Genomic DNA, 21,720 nt, shown 5'->3' with positions numbered 1-21,720 from the left:
TTTTGCCTTCAGCAGGGTCAGGACTTTGCTGTGGCTCTCCGTTTGACTCGGAAGTCACGTCAGTCCTGTTGAAAGCTGCAGATGATCCAGTAATGAAGCAATGTGTCAGCACGGTATGAGGAAACACCGTACTGTGAGTGCTGCCATTTTTCCAGTGAGGTACAAATACGAAGTCCTGACTATTTATGGTTATTAAAGGTCCCAGTGCACCTTTTGAAAAGTAAGGCTCTTAATCCCCGTATACTGGCCAAAATCTATTTTCAGTGATGCCACCCTGGCTATCAGCATTTCCTGTATTGTTCCAGATGGAGATAGTGTTGGCCATTGCATCCTGTTCCAAACTGCGTGCTCGGCTCCCCTCTGTTTTGGAACAGCTGATGTTTTCCAGAAACAGCCATGCTAGTGTTTGTGTGTGTGAAGTGATCTCTCTATATCTCTCTCTTGTCTCACAGGAATGGAATGAGGATTAATCAATTATGACAGAATCATGATCCCGGTGAAGTCAAAAGAAAGGTTTTTTCCATTGGCATCGTGGGTGCCAGGGCTGGCTTCTGTGTAGATATTATTGTTTTGAGATACCTGCATGTAAAAACAAATGAAAATGCAAAGCATTACCTTGATGAAGGTGTCTTGAGAATTCCTTTAGTTGTAGAGGAAAATGCATTTTAAAGGCTGTTTCCTCAAGAGTCTAGTTACTTGCCACAACAGACATTATTGTGCTTGAGGAAATTCCGGTTCATTGAATGTGGCTTTAAGCATGTGGTGTTGGTTGGCTGGCATTTGTGGCTTTGCATGTCCCATGCATTCAAAAGATGCTTTGTTACACTTTCAGGGCTGGCTCCTGCTCTTTTCCCAACGCAGCTAATGGTGTGGAATTGTACCTCAGAAGCCATGTTCTTAAAACCATTGATAATTCAGTTTTAAATATTAGAATTCTGAGTAACAATAGCTGCAGGTTGTACTCTGACCAAATGTTAATTCTTCTGGGCAAACAAACTGAGGATCTAAAAAAGGGCAACTCTGGCTAGATTTCTAAGAGACTACTGCAGAATATTTCCTGCTTAGGTCTTCTGTCACATGCCACTTACAATGTCACATTTCAAACTGTAAATCAGTTTACAAGTTGGACAAGTGACATCACTGAAAAAGATTTTTGCAGGACTGCCTAACTTCTTCCATGCAAATATAATAATAGTGTATCTCTCATGCAAATATAGGAAAGAGTGGTCATGGACTATTTTGGGAAAAGCGTACTCACCAGATGGACACAGAGAGAATATTCAGTCAGCCACTGAGGAGCAGAAGAACAGTAATAAATATTATTAAAGGCAGGTATGGAGGAAGATTAGCCTGTTCCTGCAGGGAAACTATCACATTAAACTTAGAAAAATGTTGGTACGTTCGCAACATAAATCATGTGCTCTTCTGCAACTAAACAGTAAATGAAAAATAGAGGATATGTCATCCTTACTTTGTAGTGTTCACTTTATTTTCTCAAGTATGTAGAAAAGGTTTTGATGTATGTCTATTAATATTTCTCTATTGGCTAAAGATTAATTTCAAACAAAATATGGTCAAAGTTTTTCTGAAAGTTGTGTTGTTCTGCTCCACCTTCCACCAGGTCCCATGGAGTCAAACTGAGTTCTGCAACTGCATCTCCCATGGTAGTGCACTGTGATCCCTCCGCTGGCTCCAAAGCCCTAAGTGAACTATGGCTGAAGGACTTAATATGATATTAAATCATGGCTGCTGCTGCCTGCCATGCTTTTGGTGCTTCTTCAAAACCCAAGTAAGCACTCTGGATCTAGAGAGTGCTCCTCCAGGTGTTTGAGCTGCAGACATGTCCCTAAAATGTTTTTTTTTTAAATATTTGCCAGTGACTAAAAATTTTGCTCTGATTTCTCAAAAACTATGGATTTTATACACCCTCCAAGGACTATGAAATTTCCCCAGAAAAGTGGAATCTGTTTACCATGAGATATGAGCACTTTTACAACTTCTGCTAAGTAGAATTACATAGGATTGCATTTGAGAGTGTTGACAGTAAATACTTTCTCAGAAGCAAAATATGGAGCTGAAAAAAATCTGATTGTGTTTGTTTAACTGATTGGTAGTGTTTGTGTATTTTGTCATCCAAGTATTGTTGTAGAGCAAAGTTATATTAGGTAGAATTAGGAATGCAGAAGCTCCCCTTGAGCTACCATTATCTAGAGAAGACATGCAGCCCAACTTGCCACCCAGTAGATTCTTTTAAAGTGTTTCCTCATCATTCCTGGCATCTTTCTTCATGGGAGCTGTATTCTCATTGTTCTTTTGTCAAATAACTATTTTCCAGATATTAATTATTAGTGTAGGAAAGCAAGAACAAATTCTGCATGATTTGTGGCCTTCTGGCTTTGCATCTATTTTTGATTAATTATTATAGTTTAGCGGGACCAATGTAAGCCAAGGTCTTTAACTTTATTTGAAAGTGGTATAAGTTAAATCCAGTAGGGTTTGTTGGTTTTGGTTTTTTCTAATGCATTTTGCAAGCATAAAAATATTAGCGTACTTCTTAAATGCATCTTAATTGCTTTGCATAGGACAGTCTGCAGGGTGAAAACCTCGACACTTTTCTCAGAGAATGGTGCACAGTGTAGTTTTTGTGGTGACGCATGTTTTTTTTCTCAAATGAAAGTTATTCCTGTCTGTGAAAAGACACCCATAGCTGGGCACTTCCAGCTTCGTATCTGTGAGACAGGTCTGGCTTCCCTGAGCTCAGGAGATTTCCCACAATAGCAGGAGAGAAATCTTGGGCTGTGTTGCCACTTGTGTCCTTATGAGCTCTAGCGAGAGCGGGGTGCTCGCCACTATACCTCAACCATCAGTTTTTGTAAATAAGCTTGAAATCCCATGCGGCTCCATTGCCACCTGGCACTCTGTCTGTACTGCCCAGTTCCTGGAGAAATTCATCTGGGCAAGGGATCCAGATGCCTCTGCCCACAAGGAAGCACATAAGCCTTTATCAAGCCGTTGGGCATTCATGTAAGTGAATCAGACCTCTGGTGTACCCAGGGAAATGTCTCCCTTTTCCAGTAAGGCAAGCAAGGAGCTGATTAAGGGGCAAAGTCCACTGATGAGTAAGTTCTAAAGAAACACAAAGAATGAAGTATTTAGCACCAGTCTGAAGTTTGAATTCCTACAAGCAGCCAAGGCAAGCAGTTCTGGAGAACTAAAATGCTCTGAAAAGTCTGACCCTAGCCTCTCTTCCTCTGTCTTATTCTATATGGGAATAATGGGGTTTTTTTGGAGGACTTTACGGTGGGGATGCAGTGGGGAGTGACCTTTCAGAGAGGTGACTGGGGGATGGAGACCTGCCTGTTAGCATGTCCAGGACCCTGGGAGAAAGGCAAGGAGGAGGTAGGGTGTCTTGGAGGAGGACAGGCTGCAAAAAGAAAGTATGTTTCTCACCACAGCCCCTAGGAACATCCCACATTGCCTTCTCATCCCCTCCCTTTTCCGTTCTGTATTGTCTGCTTCACTACTAGTAGCCTTGGCTGTCATCATCATCGTCACAGCCATGTTGCAATATGAGGGTCCTGTTTCAAACAGACATATAGTTCTTTCCTTCTCCTATCTCTTCTACAGTTTGGCCTGCCAGGACCAAAAATTCTGATCTGAATTAGTTTAAAAGAAAACTAATCTACCCAATCTGCATAACCAGTGCCTGATTGCTTTAACTTCCATTTTATAAATCATAAATAAATGGAATGTTGTGATATAAGCCTGGAAGGAAACCAGAGTCATCATCTGTACTTGCAGATGAAATGGTGGGGGTTTTTTTTCTTCTTTGGGGGATTTAAAAAGCAAATTACCAAAATAAACTGAGTGAAAAATCTGATAACTTCTAAAGTGACATATGTAATGCAAAGTGCTGCATATTGTAAGGGAAAAACTGAACACATTTGGTACAGTTTTGAGGAGCAATTCAGGATCCAGCTCATCAGCTGGCAGAGCTGTGCATTGCTCTGAGTAGCTTTATGAAGGTCTCCAATCATACATGTGTGCCCAAAAAACCCCAAGTATTAGGATGTATATGAAAGAAATGCATAGACTCAAATACAAGCTATAAGGAGACTGTTAGGTGAAGTGCTCCTCACCTACTCTGCAGGGTCCCAGTCTGTCCATTGCAAAACCTGTGCAAATTAGTATGATTTCAGAGAAAAGCAGCAAGACCCACTGGGTGCAGAAAAAAAGTTGTCATTGGAGGAGTGACCAACCTTATTTACTCTACAGTGGAGTGGAGATAGTAAAAGGAATCATTCAATCATTGATGAAAACACTGAGAAGAATTGGGAGAATCTGTTTTCTCTGTCTTACATTTTAAGTGCAAAGAAATAGGTCTGTTAAAGGGAACAAGCTTTGCTTTAAGTATGGGACCACCTTTACAATTGTTCAGATTCAATGTGCACTCCTGGATGTGTCCAGGCTGGACTTCTAGTAGACCAAAGTACAGAGTATGCCTAGAGGATCCGTCCCAAATTGTTTATTCATGCTGACAGATGCTTTCGTACTACACCAGTGTTGTTAGAAATCCATCAGCCTCTTACAGTTTTGTAGTCTTCAACACTGTGCTGGGCACTCACATTCAGGGCTGGGACACGTGTGGTGGGGCTGATAGGGCATTCTGGTTTTGCTGGCTTTCTTTATATGTCCATATCTTTCCTCTCTAAAATCTTATTTAATATTATTTTTGTTAGCTGTGTATTTGTCTTCATTGAGAAGGCAGCGTACACCACAGCATGACGACGGCTCTTTGCATTTACATAAAAGTCAGCTTTGAGCTGGTATTTGCATATTTCTCAGGACAACTTTTTAAAAGTGAGGTAGAAACCAATTGTGTACCTTCTATTACTCCACTTAGACAGGCACTTCCTGGCATTAAGTAATTATATATATAAGAATAAATTGCAAAGAATAATAAGAGAACGTTCAGCCTACTCTTTTAAAGATGATTGACAAAACGCTTTTAAATGGGCTTCTCCTTTTTTACTTTCAAAGACGCAGAAAGTAGTCCTACATGGTTGGTTTATATTATTTTGGTTCATTTCTGGAGGAACAGTGAAGAGGAAAACTGCTTTTACCTTAGAAATCACATGTCTTGTTGGAGGACTTGTTCAAGGTCTCAGATGTTTATTGTGAGCTCTGACATTTTAATTGAAAGGACAGGAGTGTTGATTTTTTAAAACAAATAGATCCATTGTCCAAATTGTTTATTAGATATTGGATTAAGTAGGTTTTAACAACCAAAATTGTAAATCAGAGTGTTTTCAACAGTCCGACTTAAAATCCTTTCTTTTCTCAGTTGTTCATCTTTAAAATTTTATATCCAGTGATATTATAATTACATTAATTCTCCATTTGTCAGGGGATTTTGAAACTAATTCTCTGTTCAAATGTAAAAATCAAGAATTCCCCAAAGCTTTTTTTGGTTAAACTCCTGGATAACATTTAAAGCTTGAAAATGGTTGGTTATTTGTCAAAGAAAAAAAAAAAAAAAGGGAAAATGGCACACTTCTGTTGGAGTAAAAAACTGCAAATTTCATCAGTCTAGTTGGAAAAAAGAGAAAATCACAGTATTTAATATTTTATTTAATACTATCTGCCATGGGGAAATAGGGAGAAGACTGTCTTGAAATATAATAGTTGAAAAAGACTAAACAGCATGTTTTCTGAAATAAAATTATATCTTACATAAAATAGTGTCAAAAGACAGCAACAGTGGAAGCCAAACAAAAGGAGAGAACAGAAACACTGAGAGATAGGAAGAGCTCTTTGCTTTTCAGAATGCAGACTGGGTACATAGTCCTGATTGCTAGATCGGTTTTCTGAAAAGGATATTCACCCTGTATCTAGGAATCAAAAAATTGTATCTTGAGGAGGCCCATGGGAATAGGACAAATTTCTCATCTAAAGAAGTTACATGCATTTACAGACTGGGTATTTTTATTGCTCAGCTTGAATCACACTGAGGGATTCTGTGCCTTCAGTATTTTGAGGCTTCCTAACCGTGCCACAGTAATAAGAGCACACTTGTGAATACTTAATGAGGACCGAATTACCATCATGCACACATCCTGCATCAAAGCCAAATCAGAAGTGAAATATCATGTCACATATGAAAGTTTAAGAACTGATTAATTTTGATACCATATTTATAGTTCTCATTTACAGAGAACTCAAAGTACTTTAAGCAAATGGAAAACTAAATTATACTAAAGTAATGTAAATCAATGGAAACTATACACGAATTAGGACTCTTTGTGATGGTGGAGGTGTTCAAGATGGAACTGACTGTACAACAACCACTTAATTCAATATTGGTAATGTTAAATGGTTTGCATGAGGTCTGAGCCTCATTCTAATCCTCGGGACTTTTACCGTTGACTTAAATTGAGGACAGGACTTCATCCTCCTTTTGGCAGAGATAAGAGGACAACAGCAGTGTGCCACACTTCAGAAAGAGGAACATCTCCATTTGGAAGAATAGAGGGAATTTCAGGCAAAGGGAATGCACTTACAGAAACGCAAATATGAGCAGAAAACTGGGTTAACTTGCTGTCTGCCAGACTGAATGGCTCAGGGTCCTTGAGAAATGGGACCACAACTCTGTCTCTTCTAGAAGACAGTTCTGAGAAGGCCATAAATCAAATGGGAAAACCTTATGAACAAAAGCAATATACAAAATTTTGTATCGTGTGAATTTCACAGCCAATTATGCTTCCATAAAGTTAAGCTTTTTTTATAATTGGGGATGAAAATACACTCTTGAATACAAGATTGGAAAAGATTAAAACATTAGAAAATGCTAAGGCAACTGCAGTTCCAATTTCGAATTTTCATCTTATCATGAGACATGTAGTAAGTGCATTACCCCATTTTGATCCAATTCCATTAGATTATTTGTGAGTCACATACAGCGCTGGTTCATAAAACAGCTTTCGGATACTCACCCAAATGAGCTAATTAATCAGAGAGGACTAAGACAACTCCTCTCTGATGAATGGAGTACGTAATTTAACAAAATGAAGTAAATGGTGTAAAAAGAGTGAGATAAAATAATCTGATGTATGGTGGGAGTTTTTTCCACAACATTGATTGCTGCGCTGCTATTTTTTCCCCTCAGAGAATGCTACCCCTTGCCACTTCCCCGGGAAGAGAGGAGAGGTCCTATCAAAGCAATACTCAAGGCTGCAGCCCATGGGGAACACAAAAGGATTGTCACTTTTGCCATGATTATCCCAGGAGAAAATGGAACTTCACCCTCAGCTGGCAGAATGGGACATGGGAAGTGTTTAGACATCAGTGGTTAGGTAAGGAGCTAAGTCTTCTTCAGCATCCACAGTAACCACCTAACCGCAAGTAAAGAGCGTGGGTATGTTGGACTGGTGTCATCCCACAGCCTGTGAAAATGTCCGTGTAATTCACCCTGCTTTTTTTTTTTTTTTTACCCCACGGCATAGACTTTGAGTGTAAGAGATTGAAATTCCATTTTGGTGTTCCAGACATCAGGAAATAGTTGTCTGTCAGAGTGGGAGACAGCTTTATTGACCATAGCTGGAAGGTGTCACGTTGCTGGTTAAGTCCCTTTGAGGGTTCCCATGAGGTCCCCAGGTGATGCTGGGGACAACCCCAGTTATTGCACACAAAGTTAAAGCAAGCAGACATAATGCCTTTCTCACACCTTCTAAACTTTCTTTGAAAGAAAGGATAAATCAATGTGAGATGTAAAAAAAAAAAAAGATGAAACAGATCACTGTTGATGGCAGGATATTAATTATAACTCTGTGTGGGAGAAGTTAAAATCCTCTCTTAGAGTGGGTTTGGTGTCTTTTCCCACAAAAGAATAACTGTGTCTGTGCAGCACAGTCCTACAAATACCCAATGGAACAGGTCCATGGCTTTCCTATGGACTTGTGTCCTGCAATTGCTTATCATAGGTCACTGTCACCGCTGTGGCTGGGCAGTTATAACACAGCTCTCCCGCACTAGCGCAGCTTTTCCTTCCGCGGAAAGGCATCACCTCGCGTTACTGTCACGGAACCCGGAGGGAAATGATAGCTTGGGACCGTGCCCGGCCGGGGTGCGCGGGGGGGCAGAGGAGGGCCAGAGGGGAGCCAGCCCTCCCGATGCACTCTGCGCTGCCGGGCGCAAGGCGAGCCAGAGCCCCCGAGCTGGGGGCCGCGGGGCTGAGCCGCCAGGGCCCGTTGCCCAAACGATGCTGAAGTTGCCCAGTAGCTCGAAGGCTCCCCGCCACGGCCGGGCGGGCACGCGCAGCCCCTGCGCTCCCGTCATTTCCCCGGGGAAAGGGATTCCCAGCGTGAAAAGACGTGGGGAGGGCTGGAAGGTGAGAGGGAGTCGCCGGCTTGTGCCTCGCCAGGGTCCCTCGGCGGTGACATCGCCTCGGGGCAGGACGGGCAGCCCCGGGACGCGCTCTGGGGCCGCAGCCGTGTCGGCACGGCCGGTCTCCCGGTCTGGGCAGCCCCCTCCCGCCGTCGGGGCTTCACGGCAGCGGGCGGGGCCGCTCGGGGGGCGCCCCCGCAACTTCACCCAAGTTTTCTCGCCGACCCGTCCCCCCGCGGCAGGGCGCGCCCCCGCGGTGCCCGCGCCGGGACGAGGAGGGTCCAGATGCGGGAGGCTCCCGACGGGGCGGGACACGAACCCCCGCGGCGCGACTCTCGCCCCCGGCCCGGGCCCGCGGCGGGGGGCGGAGGGGCCCCGGGGGCAGGCACCGCCGGCCCGCCCCGCCCCGCCGCCCCCGTGCTGCCGCCTGGCAGGGCGGCGGGTGCCGCGGGAGGCTGCTCGGTGCCGCCGCCGCCCGGGAGGGAGGTTATGTAAGGGGGGAGGGAGGCGGCAGGAGGAGGAGCAGGACGCCTCGCCGCCGCCGCCGCCGTGCAGCCGCAGCCAGCCGGTGCCGGTGCCGGGGCGGCCGCATGTGCGAAGTGGGGACGCGGCCGCCGCTGGCCGCCGAGCGCGGGGAGCCGCCCGGGAGTGCTGCCGCCACCGCCGAAAGGTGCCGAGACATGGGGTGAGTCCGCCGGGCCCCGGCCCCGCGTGGGCGCCGCCTCCGGCGCCCCGGCCCCGCGCCCCGACCCACGCGTGGGCGCCGCCTCCCGCCCCGGCCCCGCCGCAGGTGCGCCCGGCCGGCCGCCGCGGAGCGCAGGGGGAGCCCGGCCGCCCCGCCAGCGCGCCCGGCGCTTCCAGCGTAATTAATCGTTTCCCGCCGGCTCGGAGCGGCGGCGGGGAGGCTCCCGCCCCAGCCGGCGGCGAGCGGGCACGCCGCGCAGGCAGACCGCCCCCGGCACGTCGCGGGGGGCAGGATCCCCGCCGGGCGAAGCGGGGAGGAGCCGGGGGTGTCGCGGGGCGGGTGCGGGCCGGGGTCCGGTCCCTGGGCAGGGCGCGGCGGGGGGTGCGCGCCGCTCCGGGCAGCGGGGGCACGGCCCGGTGTGCCGCGCTGGGGTTCAGCGGGAGCCCTCGGCGGCTGGAGGCACCATAAACTTGCCTGAACTGTGCCAGTTGTTCGCTAATGTGTGCAAATATTCCCCCACCCCCCCCACCCCCTTTGTTTCATGTTTTTAACATGCCAAAAGTCGCTGATCACATGTGATGGCCTCTTGGAGAATTCATCGTGATAATTCCAAAATCAGCCCTGCGGTTTCCCTATCCTCTAACGAGGGGGCAAACCCCATATGCTGGCATCTGAGCAGCGTGTGAAATAAGTATCAGGAAACAGGGGTTAATGTTGTGCTTTTGGCTTGATCTATATATAGGTTTGAGATCCTCTCGACCAGAGTGTCTTGGGGGATTCCTAACCCACACATTTAATTTGCTTTATTTTTATCCTATTATGTTCTCTTACACCTTTTCCCTTCCTTGCCTCTCCTCACCCCCATGTGGCAAGGAAGCGCTCTCTAGTTCCTGAGCTGCTTCATGTCGCTTCCAAGTATGCAAACTCCTACTATAGATCTCTTTGTTCTTGTCAAAGTGATATAATTAAAGACAATATGGATAAATAATGAATTAAAATGCCATGCATGTGTCAGAATTTGATACCCAGGAGTACTGAATGGAATTAACAAGGACAGAGGGAGAAATAAGATCTAAGTGAGAATCTCCCTGTGTTTCACTTCAGGATTACAAGGGGCTGCTCTGCTTCTTAACTATGTAAAGTTGCACAGGAAAATAAAACAGAAACTGGAGAAGGACTCATTAAAACCTGGCTGGAGCAGCGCTGTGCCGCCGAGTCCAGGATGGTCAGAAAGATCCATCCAAGGAAAACTTGTGTCCGTCACTTTACTTGGGTGTCTCATAAGGCAGGTGTTTTTGTTGTGGTCATTTTTAACCATTTCCATACTGGTAGATCAGGTTAGCTGAAAAGCTTAACTGTGGCTTGGAGAGAATTGAGTGGACAGGCACAGTGGTCCCCCACCCCCTTTTGTAAGTCCGTCGTAGCTCTGGGCTCAGTGTGGTCCTGCTCTGCCTCCAGAGCTGTTCAGGCTGCAAAGGACTTGAGGGCTTTTGAATGCTCTGGTTGTGCTTGTGTCTGCGCTGCTGCATACGCTGCGTTGGGTCATGTGGACTTGTACAGGTATGAGGCACATTCACCCATTTAGTTTGGTATCCTGTTTTAATGTGTTTCATTTCAAGTAAGCTATTTCAGTCTTACACTGGCGTACGTGAGCTCAGGCTCCCAGCATCATTCATTCCCAGGGTTTCGGCGTGGGTTGTACACACTCGTACACTCTGTACAGAGTGCAGCCAAGGTGGATTTTGGATATGCATTTTGCTGGTGTCTCACATCATCATCTTGCCATTCACCTTTCTGAAACAGAGAATGTGGAAGTGCTTTTGTGACTGTGTTACTGCAGCCATGGCTCAGCACATGTGATGCTGGAGCAACTCCCCTAGGTTCCTCCCTGTTCCACCTCTGCTGGCAAATCCTTCACCTCTGCGTGCTCCAGCTTTTCCTTCTGTGAAATGGGCACCTCTTTACTCATCTCTCTTTGTGAAATATATTGTGATCAGAGCACAAAGCTGAGTCTTTCTTGAAAGAATATATTTTGTCCCAGGCATTCCAGTGGGATTTGCTTCCTGGGCACGTTTTGGTGTCATTTTTGGGGCATGTTCTCACAGAAATTGTGACAATAACTTGACTCTTAGCTCTTAAAATATTTCTCCTTTTTTTTTTTTTTTCCTCCCCCCCCTCCCTTTTTTTTTTTTCTTTCCTGGGGGGTGACCATTGCTAATGGTTCATTTAAATGCTGCCTATGGATTTGGCAGTGACTGGTGGTGCTATGAAACCTGATATAGTTACTCGAGCTCAGCTAAGCTATTTAAATTGCTTATTAGCTGTGAGCTGAGCTATTTAAACTGTTGTTTTAGTTCAACTTACTAGGCAGGAAGGTAGTGTCAAGTTTTACAAAAGCAATTTACATGTTTTTCAAAAAATAATGCCTGTTAATTCAGGGAATGTGAAAACAATGTTGTAAAAAAGAGGTCCAGACAAAGGGAAAAAAAAAAATCTGCTTCATTGCCCATTAAAGTCAATGTGAAGGTCTCTGTTGGCTGAAAACCATTGTCTTTGGGTCAAGACACTGTTAAGGAACTCACTGGACAAATTTTTACTTTAAAGGGAACAAATTTTTACCTGAATTACCACTTTCTTCTACCCATCTTATCTGCTAACTGCTGTTACTTCAGTAGTGTCAGAGCTTAGAATTTAGGTATTTGAAAATCACAGTGTAATGCAGAAATCTTTGTCAGAAAATACCACCCCGTTTGCCTCTTTGTGTTGCAAGCCAATGGCTAACAGCCAAGAAGGTGGCTCCCTGGTCTGCGCCTCTTCGTGAGCTGTACCTACTCTTCTAATAGCTGTGGTTGGATTCAGTTTGGCCTCAATTTAAGCAGTCTAAGCTAACTTTCCAGTTATAAAGATGCTTCAGGTTTAGTTATTAGATGATTTAAGAAGATATTGGATAGCTGCTTCATCTGTGCTTACGTTATTTTACTATTTTAATTTCTTTAGTGTCTTTGTATTTCTTTATCTGTCCGTTAAAAAATACTTCTTGTTATGAGGCGTGTGACAAGTATCCAGTTTGGATTAGACCTGTAAATCACTCGCTGCTGAAGCTGTTATTTATATTATCTGTTGGATTAAAACTCAACTAATTTAAACAACCTGTAGCAATAAAACTGAATTTCAGATCTGTTTTATAAATCATATCAAAATGAAAATCAGGCCTCTGAGTGTTAGAAGTTATTGCGGAAAGCTGTACAACGGTGTAGAAGTGTGCGCTGTACAGGTTAATGATGAACTAGCTTGCAGCACACATTCCTTTTGGCTGAGATGAGATGGCTTCTCGGTGCTGCTTCCATGGGGGCTGACATGGTAAATGAGTCCTGTCCAGCTGGGATCCATCTGTACCTCCCCCAGACGGGCTTTGAGCCCCCACCTTCCTCCAGGGAGGTGGGAAAAGGCGAATTTCCAAGCCTGGATCAAGCAGTGAAGTAACCTCATCTTGAGGAGACTAGACTGATGAACAAAACTCTGCTCCTCCTGTAATATTTTCATGAAAAGGTGCACTTGGGGGTCTGTATTTCTGAGCGCAGGCATATGTAATGTTTTTATCATGCAGTGACGTTTCAGAGCATCAGAAAAGCCCACCTTGCACTCTCCTGCTGTTAGCAATAGTAATGTTCATCAGCCAACACATGGCTTTCTTTGGGGAGTGAAAGGCAAATGAATGGGAGAGAACAAGGAAAGAAGACGGTGAGACAAGCCGAAGATGCGAAGAAGCTAGTGTTATAGGAAGGCATTAATTTTGGACGGTGTTCAAGCTGGCCTTTCCTGGTACCAGCACTACTTCAGATACCATGGTGATAAGCTTTGCCTAAGAAGCTCCGGAGCGTGGAGTAGCGCGTTGCAGAGGAAATTCACCTTGGCTGTCGTCCAGCTCCTGCTGAAATCCACGGGAATCTTGTGCCAGCTCCCTCCAAAGTTTACTGGAGCCATCTGCCTGCGAGGGAAGGGGGCATCCTGGGACCCTAGGCATGGCGGGCAGGTAACGGCACCTGGCTTTCACTGCAAAGCCAGTGTCCCTCAAAGCGGGGCTGGGGTGAGTGGCTGCCCAAACGCAGCTGAGCCAGTCCTGTGAACTCGGGGGCTTCTCTGAGGTTCTGTCAGCGGCTTCAGTTCCTAACACAGCTCGGGGGGGCAGGTGGTATCGGACATCGCCCAGCTGCTGATGGTGTTGGTGTTCAAGGAAAGCGACTGAGATTTGATAGATGCTGAAGCTGTTAATCTCATGATTTTTGAAGCAGCTGGCTGGGGTTGCTTGATTCCTCACAGCCATGGTTCCTTATGCAGCTATTCCCATTTTGCAGCGTGGATATAGATAGCTGCTGTTCTGACTTGGGGAACTTGGTATATCTGTGTATGGTAAAAGTGTCTGTACAAAATCCAGCGGAAAAGTCAGGTCCAGAGAACTTTTGAGTTCTGGAGCAGTATGTTGGGTTCACTGAAATGGATGGTAAAACTCAGTTGACCTCAACAGTGTGTATAAAACCTGTTAAGTGTAGTCCCTTTCTTATATTTAACACAATTTATATAAGGTTAGGCAGGGAGCTTGGTGGGGTGTGGGGAATTAAAAAAAAAAAAAAGGAGCAAATAGTTAAGATTATCATATGAACTTGTGTATGTTTAGGATTTTGGTGTGGTTGTGTTCAAGTGAGTGAACAAACCTGTGATGTTGGAGTGTTTCATCCAAGCCTGCCATCAAGTGAGAGACCTTGTCGCCTCTCACACAATTCTGTGAGGAGTTTGTATAGTGCAGATAGATGCACATAACTGAATTTGGGCAAAAATCTCCTGTGTCAGTAAGCTCCAAGGAAAACATGGGATTGGGAGAAATTATGAAACAAGCTAATAAGAGTAGCGGGAAGAAATGATGAAGAAATTACTCGCATGAAAAAGACCGTGGGTTAAGAAAATAATTGTAGGGTCTGCTAGAGATAAGTTCAGCAAATTACAATAGGAGAAATCTACCAGTACCACAACTAGTTTGAGTGCCTGGGTGCAAATTTCGCCAAAATTTGCGCATATAGACAATACTGTAGAAAGAAAACTTAATGTTAAGAGAATGATCGTAGTCAAGTTGCTTTCACTTGAGAAGAAACATATAAATATACTCCACAAAGTTGGGATGTCCCTCAAGCCTTTCTTTCTGTTTGAAAAGAGGATGGTGGGTAGCTCTTCTGATAATAAAGGCATCATTTGAAATAAAGAATTATTTGATGTTCAGTTCCTTTAAACTGAAAATAGTTTTGACTGGTTCAGGATCTGACGGTGTGTCTTAAACTGTTGAAGCGTATTCCCAGCATGACTGAAAAAGGCAGAGAGGAGCAATGAGTTTGCCGAGAACTCAAGAGCAAGGGCATCAGCCTGGTTTTGCATCTAGATTTTCTGCAGCGCTGTGTATTTGTATTCATTAATTTGGCTCTGTTAATGCAGTACCTACAATAAATAGCCTCGCCCATGGACATTACTTAAGAACACGTAAGCATTTTGAATCAGCTGTTGGTTTTCCTGTTGACTTTGTGATAGGGCATGTGCGGAGGGAGAAGATCCTTGACCCTGAAGGTTGCTGCCTGGTCAGATCTCTGTCTGCTTTCACCTTCAGTGTTGTCTGTCGCCTTTGTGCACTTTGTACGCTGCAAATACAGCTTGTGACTTGTTTATACTGTGTTTTGGTCATGGCTCTTTAGGATGTATATGTGCTTAGGGGAACATATTTCAACTATGTTTCTGTGATAATTCAGCTGTACACTGTAAATAGCTGACAATCCTGTTATTAAATCTCAGAATGTGACAAGGGCACTGCCTTCAAACGAAGACAGGAAGCGTTTAAGCTTGAGCATTAAAGAATCACTTTTAATGGCAAGCGCAATTAGGCAGGGAATAGACCATTAGTATCAGGGAAGGTTTCTGCTGTGCCATAGCCACACATCACCCAGCACAGGTTAGAGACGGCGTGAGTAGGGGTTGTGTAATATGTACTCATGCAGAATGTACAAGATGAGATTGGATGATGCAGTTGATCTTTGATTATATTTTTGATGACACATCCTAGCTGCTCTCTGCCTGTTTGTAAGAGAGAAATCTGCCCGCTGCTGCTGGCTTGGATGCTCTGTGCTGCTTACTTCTCATTGACGCAGCAACTATTAGGGGCTATTGGACCCTCTTGCATCAATTGGAAATGCGTCGTAATGATAATTTTGCCACTGGGGTGAGGATTACGATGAAGATGATATTTTGAATAATTGATGTTCAAGGTGTTTTAGGATTTGTTTTTTTTTTTTTTTTTTTTTTTAAAAAAAAGGATATTGCTGGATGACATCACCAAGCGGGACAGCCTGCTTAATGACTCATAGGGGAGCAGGAGGCTCTGCTGTGTAGGTGTTTTAGGATTTGTGGGCTTCATGTTGAAGGCTGGCAAGACTAGGAGCTTTAGCTGCAAAACAACTGTGGCTTTATCATGAAGAGCGAGCAGATTTGACACAGGGGAAAAGAGGGCCTGGCAATGGAGGTGTGAGCAGAAGTGACTGCTGGTTACTGTGCAAAGCTTGTTCACTTCAGTGGCAATGCATCTTCCTTTCCTGCCTCCCCCACACGCTAGTCTGATTTTATTTATTTGACGTGGCTTATCAAAATGCAAGATTGTAAGAATTTCTGAAGTGACAAACTGTTTTCTTTCCGTCTGGAAGTTTCACTGCAGCCTACAGGATTTAGAAACTTGAACCCTGCTGCAATTCAAAAGGAAATTTTCTGTAGAAGTTGCACTTTTCTGCCTGTGCATCAGGGATTCTGAGAGAGCCCCTGGGAGCTGCTAGGTGCTGTTCCCCATTAGCATTTGCATTATAGTAATAGAAGTCCTGCAACTGCATTCTTATCAGGCGAGGTTTAGTACATCAATGCAGCAAGACAGCAAAGGCCTCTGTGGAATATGTTTAAAAATATGTAGCCAGCTTGTACTTTTTTTTTTTTTTTTTTTTTTCCCCTAAAGCTGCTTCTGGTTGTACTGAGGATTCTTCCTTGTAGACTGTGAAATGGTGTGTATGGGTACTTACTGTGTAAATACTTGTCGTTTGCCTCTGCTTAACACTTTGCAGTAGATTCTCCTCAGATATGGAACACTGTATTTTTTGGAAAAAAATACAAATTTAAATCTTGCGTAGCTCTGAAGGGAAATGTTGATTTTTATTATGTGGGGGTATGAGCATCTTATTTTTGGTATTCATTACTTATTGTTTCTTCCCTAGAAGAAGGGCAGGTAGTGTAGCCAGAGCTGAGAGTATTCAGCAAGGCTTTTCCTTCAAGATGCACACTTGTCTCTGCTTATATTAATTGCATTGCAGTGACTGACTCAAGTTCATCGCTTTTGGTGAGTTGCTCTGTAACCTGTAATGGCAGCACTTTGTTGTTGCCTTTGTTTCATTCCCTGGTTTTATCAGGCTTTTGCATTCCGGATTCCCATTATAAATCTGTTGCAGACATCTAAAATGTCTCCCTGCAGTTGTTTAAGTGGGAACATGTGATCTGTTTTGTGATATTGAAAACTGTCAATGAGAGCATTTGAAAAATAACGGCAGAAATTTGCTGAGACGTGCAAAATGTCCCCAACCAGCACTCTGGGCTGCGCTGAGGCTCCAGGCTGCTCGGAGAATGCGTGGGAAACGTGGGGAGAGTCTGACACCTTATTATTGTTCCTTTCAGAGATAGTGGTGTCTAAAGATGAATCAACAGATCTGTTCTGGTAGGTAGTTCAGACACTGGTGCAAAGGTGGCAACAGCGTGGTTGTTCCCCTGTCTCTGCCTTGACATCACCCCATCTCTAACCAGGATGTACCTGTGCAGTGCCCCTCCAGGTGACACCCCCATCTCTTACACCTTAACGTAGTCCAAACCCCTGGTAGTCCCAAAGCCAAAATACTCCTCCCTGAGCTGCCAGGAGGTTTCTGACCCAGACAGGACAACCCCGAGGTGCTCGTGGGCACAACATACACCCAAGGGCACAACTGTTGCCCTTGGGTATACAAGGAGGAGCTAAAAGCATCTTCGGACTCTATTTATGTACAGGTATAATCCAATGATTGTCATAATAATACCCTCTTCTACAGCAGGGGTAGGGAGAAAATTATTCTTTTATGAAACAATAAAGGAGATTTAGTTGCCTAAAACTTTACAGCACACAGGTGAATGAGTGTTCTCTTTTCATGATTATTTTGTGTTTGACAGCTGTTTGCCACTTACGTAGTCCGTTACAGGAGGCAGCTGATTTTCTGTTGCCTGTTGTTTATAGAGGTGGTCTTTATAAAGTTGTATTTAAGGTACCTTCTAAAAATGCTAATGAATAAAAAGGAGTCTAATTTGGTTTATGGTCCTTTTCAAGATGAACAGAAACTGGCCTGACTGAGAATAGGGATTTGTCACTTCACCCACCCAAATTCAAGGAAATTCAATTAAAACCTTGAGTCTCCAATCTCAGTTACAATGAAACACAATAGCTGCAGAGCAGGGGTCAGGCCCTAGGTTCCAGAAAGGGAGATGTTGGGTTGGGAGTGATTTGGGGTCGGCAGGGAGGCTGTTCTCCTCCTCCCAGGCAGATCCATAAGTCTGCATGAGTCCATGCTTCCTCGGGAAACTTCCCTTTCCCCTCTGTGCCTCTTCCACCTTCCTCTGTGATTTGGAGCAGGGGAATGGGTGTTTGTGCATAACGCGAAATTCCACCTTCTCTTTTTAGAGATCTGAAGGACAAATAATGTCTTTAAAGTTTCTGTGCGATCCTCAAAGCTGTTCCCCAGACAGAAAGTTCTAAGCAGCTGGTGTTTGAGACCTTCAAAATTGCATATTATGGAAGATGCATCAGCTTTCAAGGACTTAGATGCAGTTGGATGCTCCCAGCCATCTCTCTCGCCCTGCTTTGCCTCCCCAGACTTCTCCGCAAAGCTTACAGTTTTGCAGAAGGCTTCCTTCTTCAGCAGAACTGAACTCCTTATGACCCCTGGGGTAAATGCCTCTCCTGCAGTTGTGGTTACCTGCTTTTTCTCTCTACAGAGAAGGTGTGTTCTGAATTTTTCAGTCTCAGAGCAGTAATACTCCATATGCATTGTTCAAATCTTTGCAAGAACTTTTCTCCATTGAGTTAGAAATTAGCATTTCAAATTCTATGGGGGAGAAGTTGCCAGAGTTTTTTATATTTTAAGCTTAGAGTTTGGAACAGAATCAGAATATCTAATCCACTTTGCATTCCCTGCTTGGTCTTTCCTCCCTGCCTTATGAATTGGCATCCTTGTCCTTATGAGGTAGAGCAATATTGTGCACCACTGTAAGGCTTCTCCCATGAAATATCGAAGTACCATTATGCTGATTTGCAACACATTTTCCAATAACTGTTAAATTAGTGTGATGTGAGGTTGTACTGGAAAGAGTTTATGCTCTTCAGCTGCTTTACGGGATGACCTCTGAATTACTGGCCAGAAGAGAAAATAGTCACACAACTGCTGGGAATGATTTGGGATGGTTCGGTGCTGCCTCTTATTCAGTAAAAGAACGGCTGATTTCCACGAGTTAAACAGCGTGGTCCAAAATTTGCACCTTGGATCTGAGTTACTTTTCCTCCTTTTCTTTTCCTCCTTCCCCTGTGGTGACGGAGCTGCCACAGCTCCCTGCAGGGAGGAGTGCCCAGGGTGCCAGCAGCTCCAAGCCTGGATCAGAGCATTGGCTGGGGAGGCACGTGGAAAAACACAGGGCAAGCCTGGGTTGTCTAGGGAGAAATGGACAACTAAAATGCTCTTTTACTGCCTTTTGGGGTAGTAAAGCTTCCTAAAAGAAAACTGTGTTTAGAGAGATCTGTAATAGAGGCCTTACAAGTCAAATTGATTTAATTCTTAGAGTGCTAAAGTGTGAACGTGCAAAAAGCATAGTAAGAATTTCTCACCAGTTGGCACCTTATCCTCAGTGGCTGAGTGAGGACTTGATCCATTCTGCATACTGACACCAGGCACTAATTTTAGATCACAGGGACTATGAAGAGTGCAGTTTCTAGCTCTTGACTTGCTGTAATGTACTTACGGCAAATAGGGGAAACTGGTACATAAACTTTTTTCTCCCCCAGCAAGGGAGGTGTCTGCTTCCGCTAGCAAGGAATCTCCTACCATGAGAGTGCACTCAAAACAAATTACTGTGGAATAAAAGCCATGATTTTTAATCCTATTTTAAAATACCCACAATTTTGTTCTGAAAATAAGGTCAAAAGTCATTTAAATTGTGTAATATGGGTTATTAGTCTAGTATGAAAATCTGTCTAGAATTTATGAGCTGGTTTTGCTCACGTTTGTTTGGTATAAATAAGCAGTAACTTGGAGCAGAAGAGGGTCAGGTCCCCTGCATGTACTGTCCTGTTGTTTTGAAGGGTGAATTCACTGCTGCATAAATCTCACAAAAGGTTCAAAGCCCCGCAGCAAAAGTATTAGTAAAGGATGCAGCCATAAGCAGGTTGTGTCATCTGGGATGCGTATCAGCGTGACGTATTATCCGTTGAGTGCTTTGTTTGCATTTGGTAAATACGATGAGCTCCAGCTCTGTGCTGAAGTAGCACTGCAGAACTTACCAATGGCTTATCCAGTCGGCAGTGAGCAGGATGAGCCTCTGGTCACCATCCAGCCAGTTTGTTTTGTTTCACAGGATTGCAGGGGCACCGTTCTGCCTTCTCCCAGTTGATACCTCTTTTGGAAGCAGGCATGGGGACAGCTAGCTGTGTATAGTGCATGTAGAGTCCTGCTCCAGAAACCCTGACGGTCCGTGGTTTGGGCAGTCCTCCACTGCGTTTTGCATGGGCTAGGGCTGGGTGTGTGGCTCCTTTTAAAAACAGGACAGTAACTTCCACGTGTTTTCAACCAGAGAACAGAGAAGGATTTAGGAAAAAAATACCGGGAAAAGGAAGTATATGTATCAGTGCTGCCAACTCACAGGGCAGCCAGCGTATCAAGCAGGAAATAGTGGCAACTAAATAAGGGCAAGGCAGAATAGCTAAAATGAGGCATGTTATCCCCTGGCTGTCACAACAGCGCTGTACTCCAGCTGAGGGCCCAGTGCACAGCCAGTTTTATCAATAACTGTGTGATACCCGCAGGCCCTTGAGCCTGCACCGAACAGGAATCCTGGGAGAGAGCGCAGCCCCAGCGTGCCAGCCCATCTGAACCCATCGTTTTTGTTCCAGCTCATGGAAAAATTATTTTAGATCATCTCATCACTTTAAACATTTTAGTAAGTGTTAATATACTTTCAGCACAGTGGAAATAATCACCATATGGCTGTAAGATCTGCCATCTGTCCAGGGATGTTGAAATACAATTAGTCCATGTAGTCCATTTATCAATCTATAAGTGACAATATTCACAGTCCTGGCAACTTTGGCTGCTGACAGAATCAGCACTTGTGTAGGCCTACCTGTCTGACCTTATTACAATCAATATGTAAATGAGATGGAAAAAATCCTGTCGTTCACTGCATCCTTCACCCTTGACAGAAACAAAAAAAAGTCTATATTGGTGTAAATGAGACTGAGAAAACGTTATGCCTTAATTTTTGTAGCACTAATTGGTTTTTTATGTCTAGTAGACCCTTAATTTCATAAGGAGAAGCTAGATTTCCTTGCAGTCTTTTAATCAAGAAATATCAGCATGACAGAGTATGTCACAAGGGAAAAAATCATTATTAAATCCTCTCATGTTGTATTAAATTCCAAGGCACAAAACCCTAGATGTAAGAAGCATGAGAAATGTGATCATTAACATCATACAGGTAAGAATTTATTTTTCCAACATCTCTTGTTTGACCTCAGGAGAGTAAGAAGATGGCTTTTCAGCAGAATGAATAATTTTTTGAAAAAAGGTCAAGGCCTTTTGATTTTAAAATTACTAACAAACTGACACTATAAGGGGTCTGACTTTTGACCACTCGGGCAAGTGTAGCCCCTGCGTGTCCTCACGTGGCTGCTCAGGACTGCTACCCCCTTAAAACTTGGCTTAGATTTATAATGGCTAATGCATATCCAGAAAATAACTTGAACTTTTTGTTTGGTTTTACATATTACCCAGACTCATACTACATAATAAGTTTATAATAAGAATGTGTGCTATGTTTTGTTTATTCTACAAATTTTCAGCCAGCCCACACTAATTTTGAGACTCTGCTGACAGGAGAATGTCATTTTTTCCGCATATTTGCATTATAGCCCATAGTTATAGAACCTGCATTGCATGAAAAATGCTGATACTTGAAACTAAATCCTTGCGTAGCCCACACCTCGTACAACCTGTACCTTGCATAACCCACAAGCTTGGAGGCACTGGCATGCAGAAATTGGAAGTTCCCCAGGGAGCAGGACTGCAGGGATCAGAAATAGGTGGCTACTGAGGTTCAGGAATTTCTGGGATAAGTTTCTCCTAATATTACTTGCAAACTTGCAGAGTTTGAAGTTTTAGCAAGTTGCAGAGGTTTAGTTTTGTGTCTTTACTGATACTGGGGTTTTTTTGTGGCAAGGGGAGTAGTGATTTCGCTTTGTAGGTCCTGTGTTTCTTATGAATAACCTGTTGGTTAAGTTTTTCAGATTTAGTTTTTCT

At 44.2% G+C, this 21,720-nt stretch overlaps 1 protein-coding gene across 1 annotated transcript in view; it reads left to right on the top strand.

The window, feature by feature from the left end:
- Positions 1–3,497: 3,497 nt before the first annotated feature.
- HOMER2 (homer scaffold protein 2) overlaps positions 3,498–21,720 on the top strand; it is a 65,205-nt gene continuing 46,982 nt past the window's right edge. Inside the window, exon 1 of the mRNA XM_080396311.1 lies at positions 3,498–9,067. Within this exon, the coding sequence (XP_080252437.1) occupies positions 8,973–9,067 (95 nt within the window). The 5' untranslated portion in view covers positions 3,498–8,972. The remainder of the gene's footprint in view (positions 9,068–21,720) is intronic.

Source organism: Falco punctatus (assembly GCF_963210335.1).
Source record: "Falco punctatus genome assembly, chromosome: 7".
Taxonomy (NCBI): domain Eukaryota; kingdom Metazoa; phylum Chordata; class Aves; order Falconiformes; family Falconidae; genus Falco; species Falco punctatus.
The sequence above is the reverse complement of the archived record's forward strand: the minus strand, read 5'-3'. Positions and strand labels throughout refer to the sequence as shown.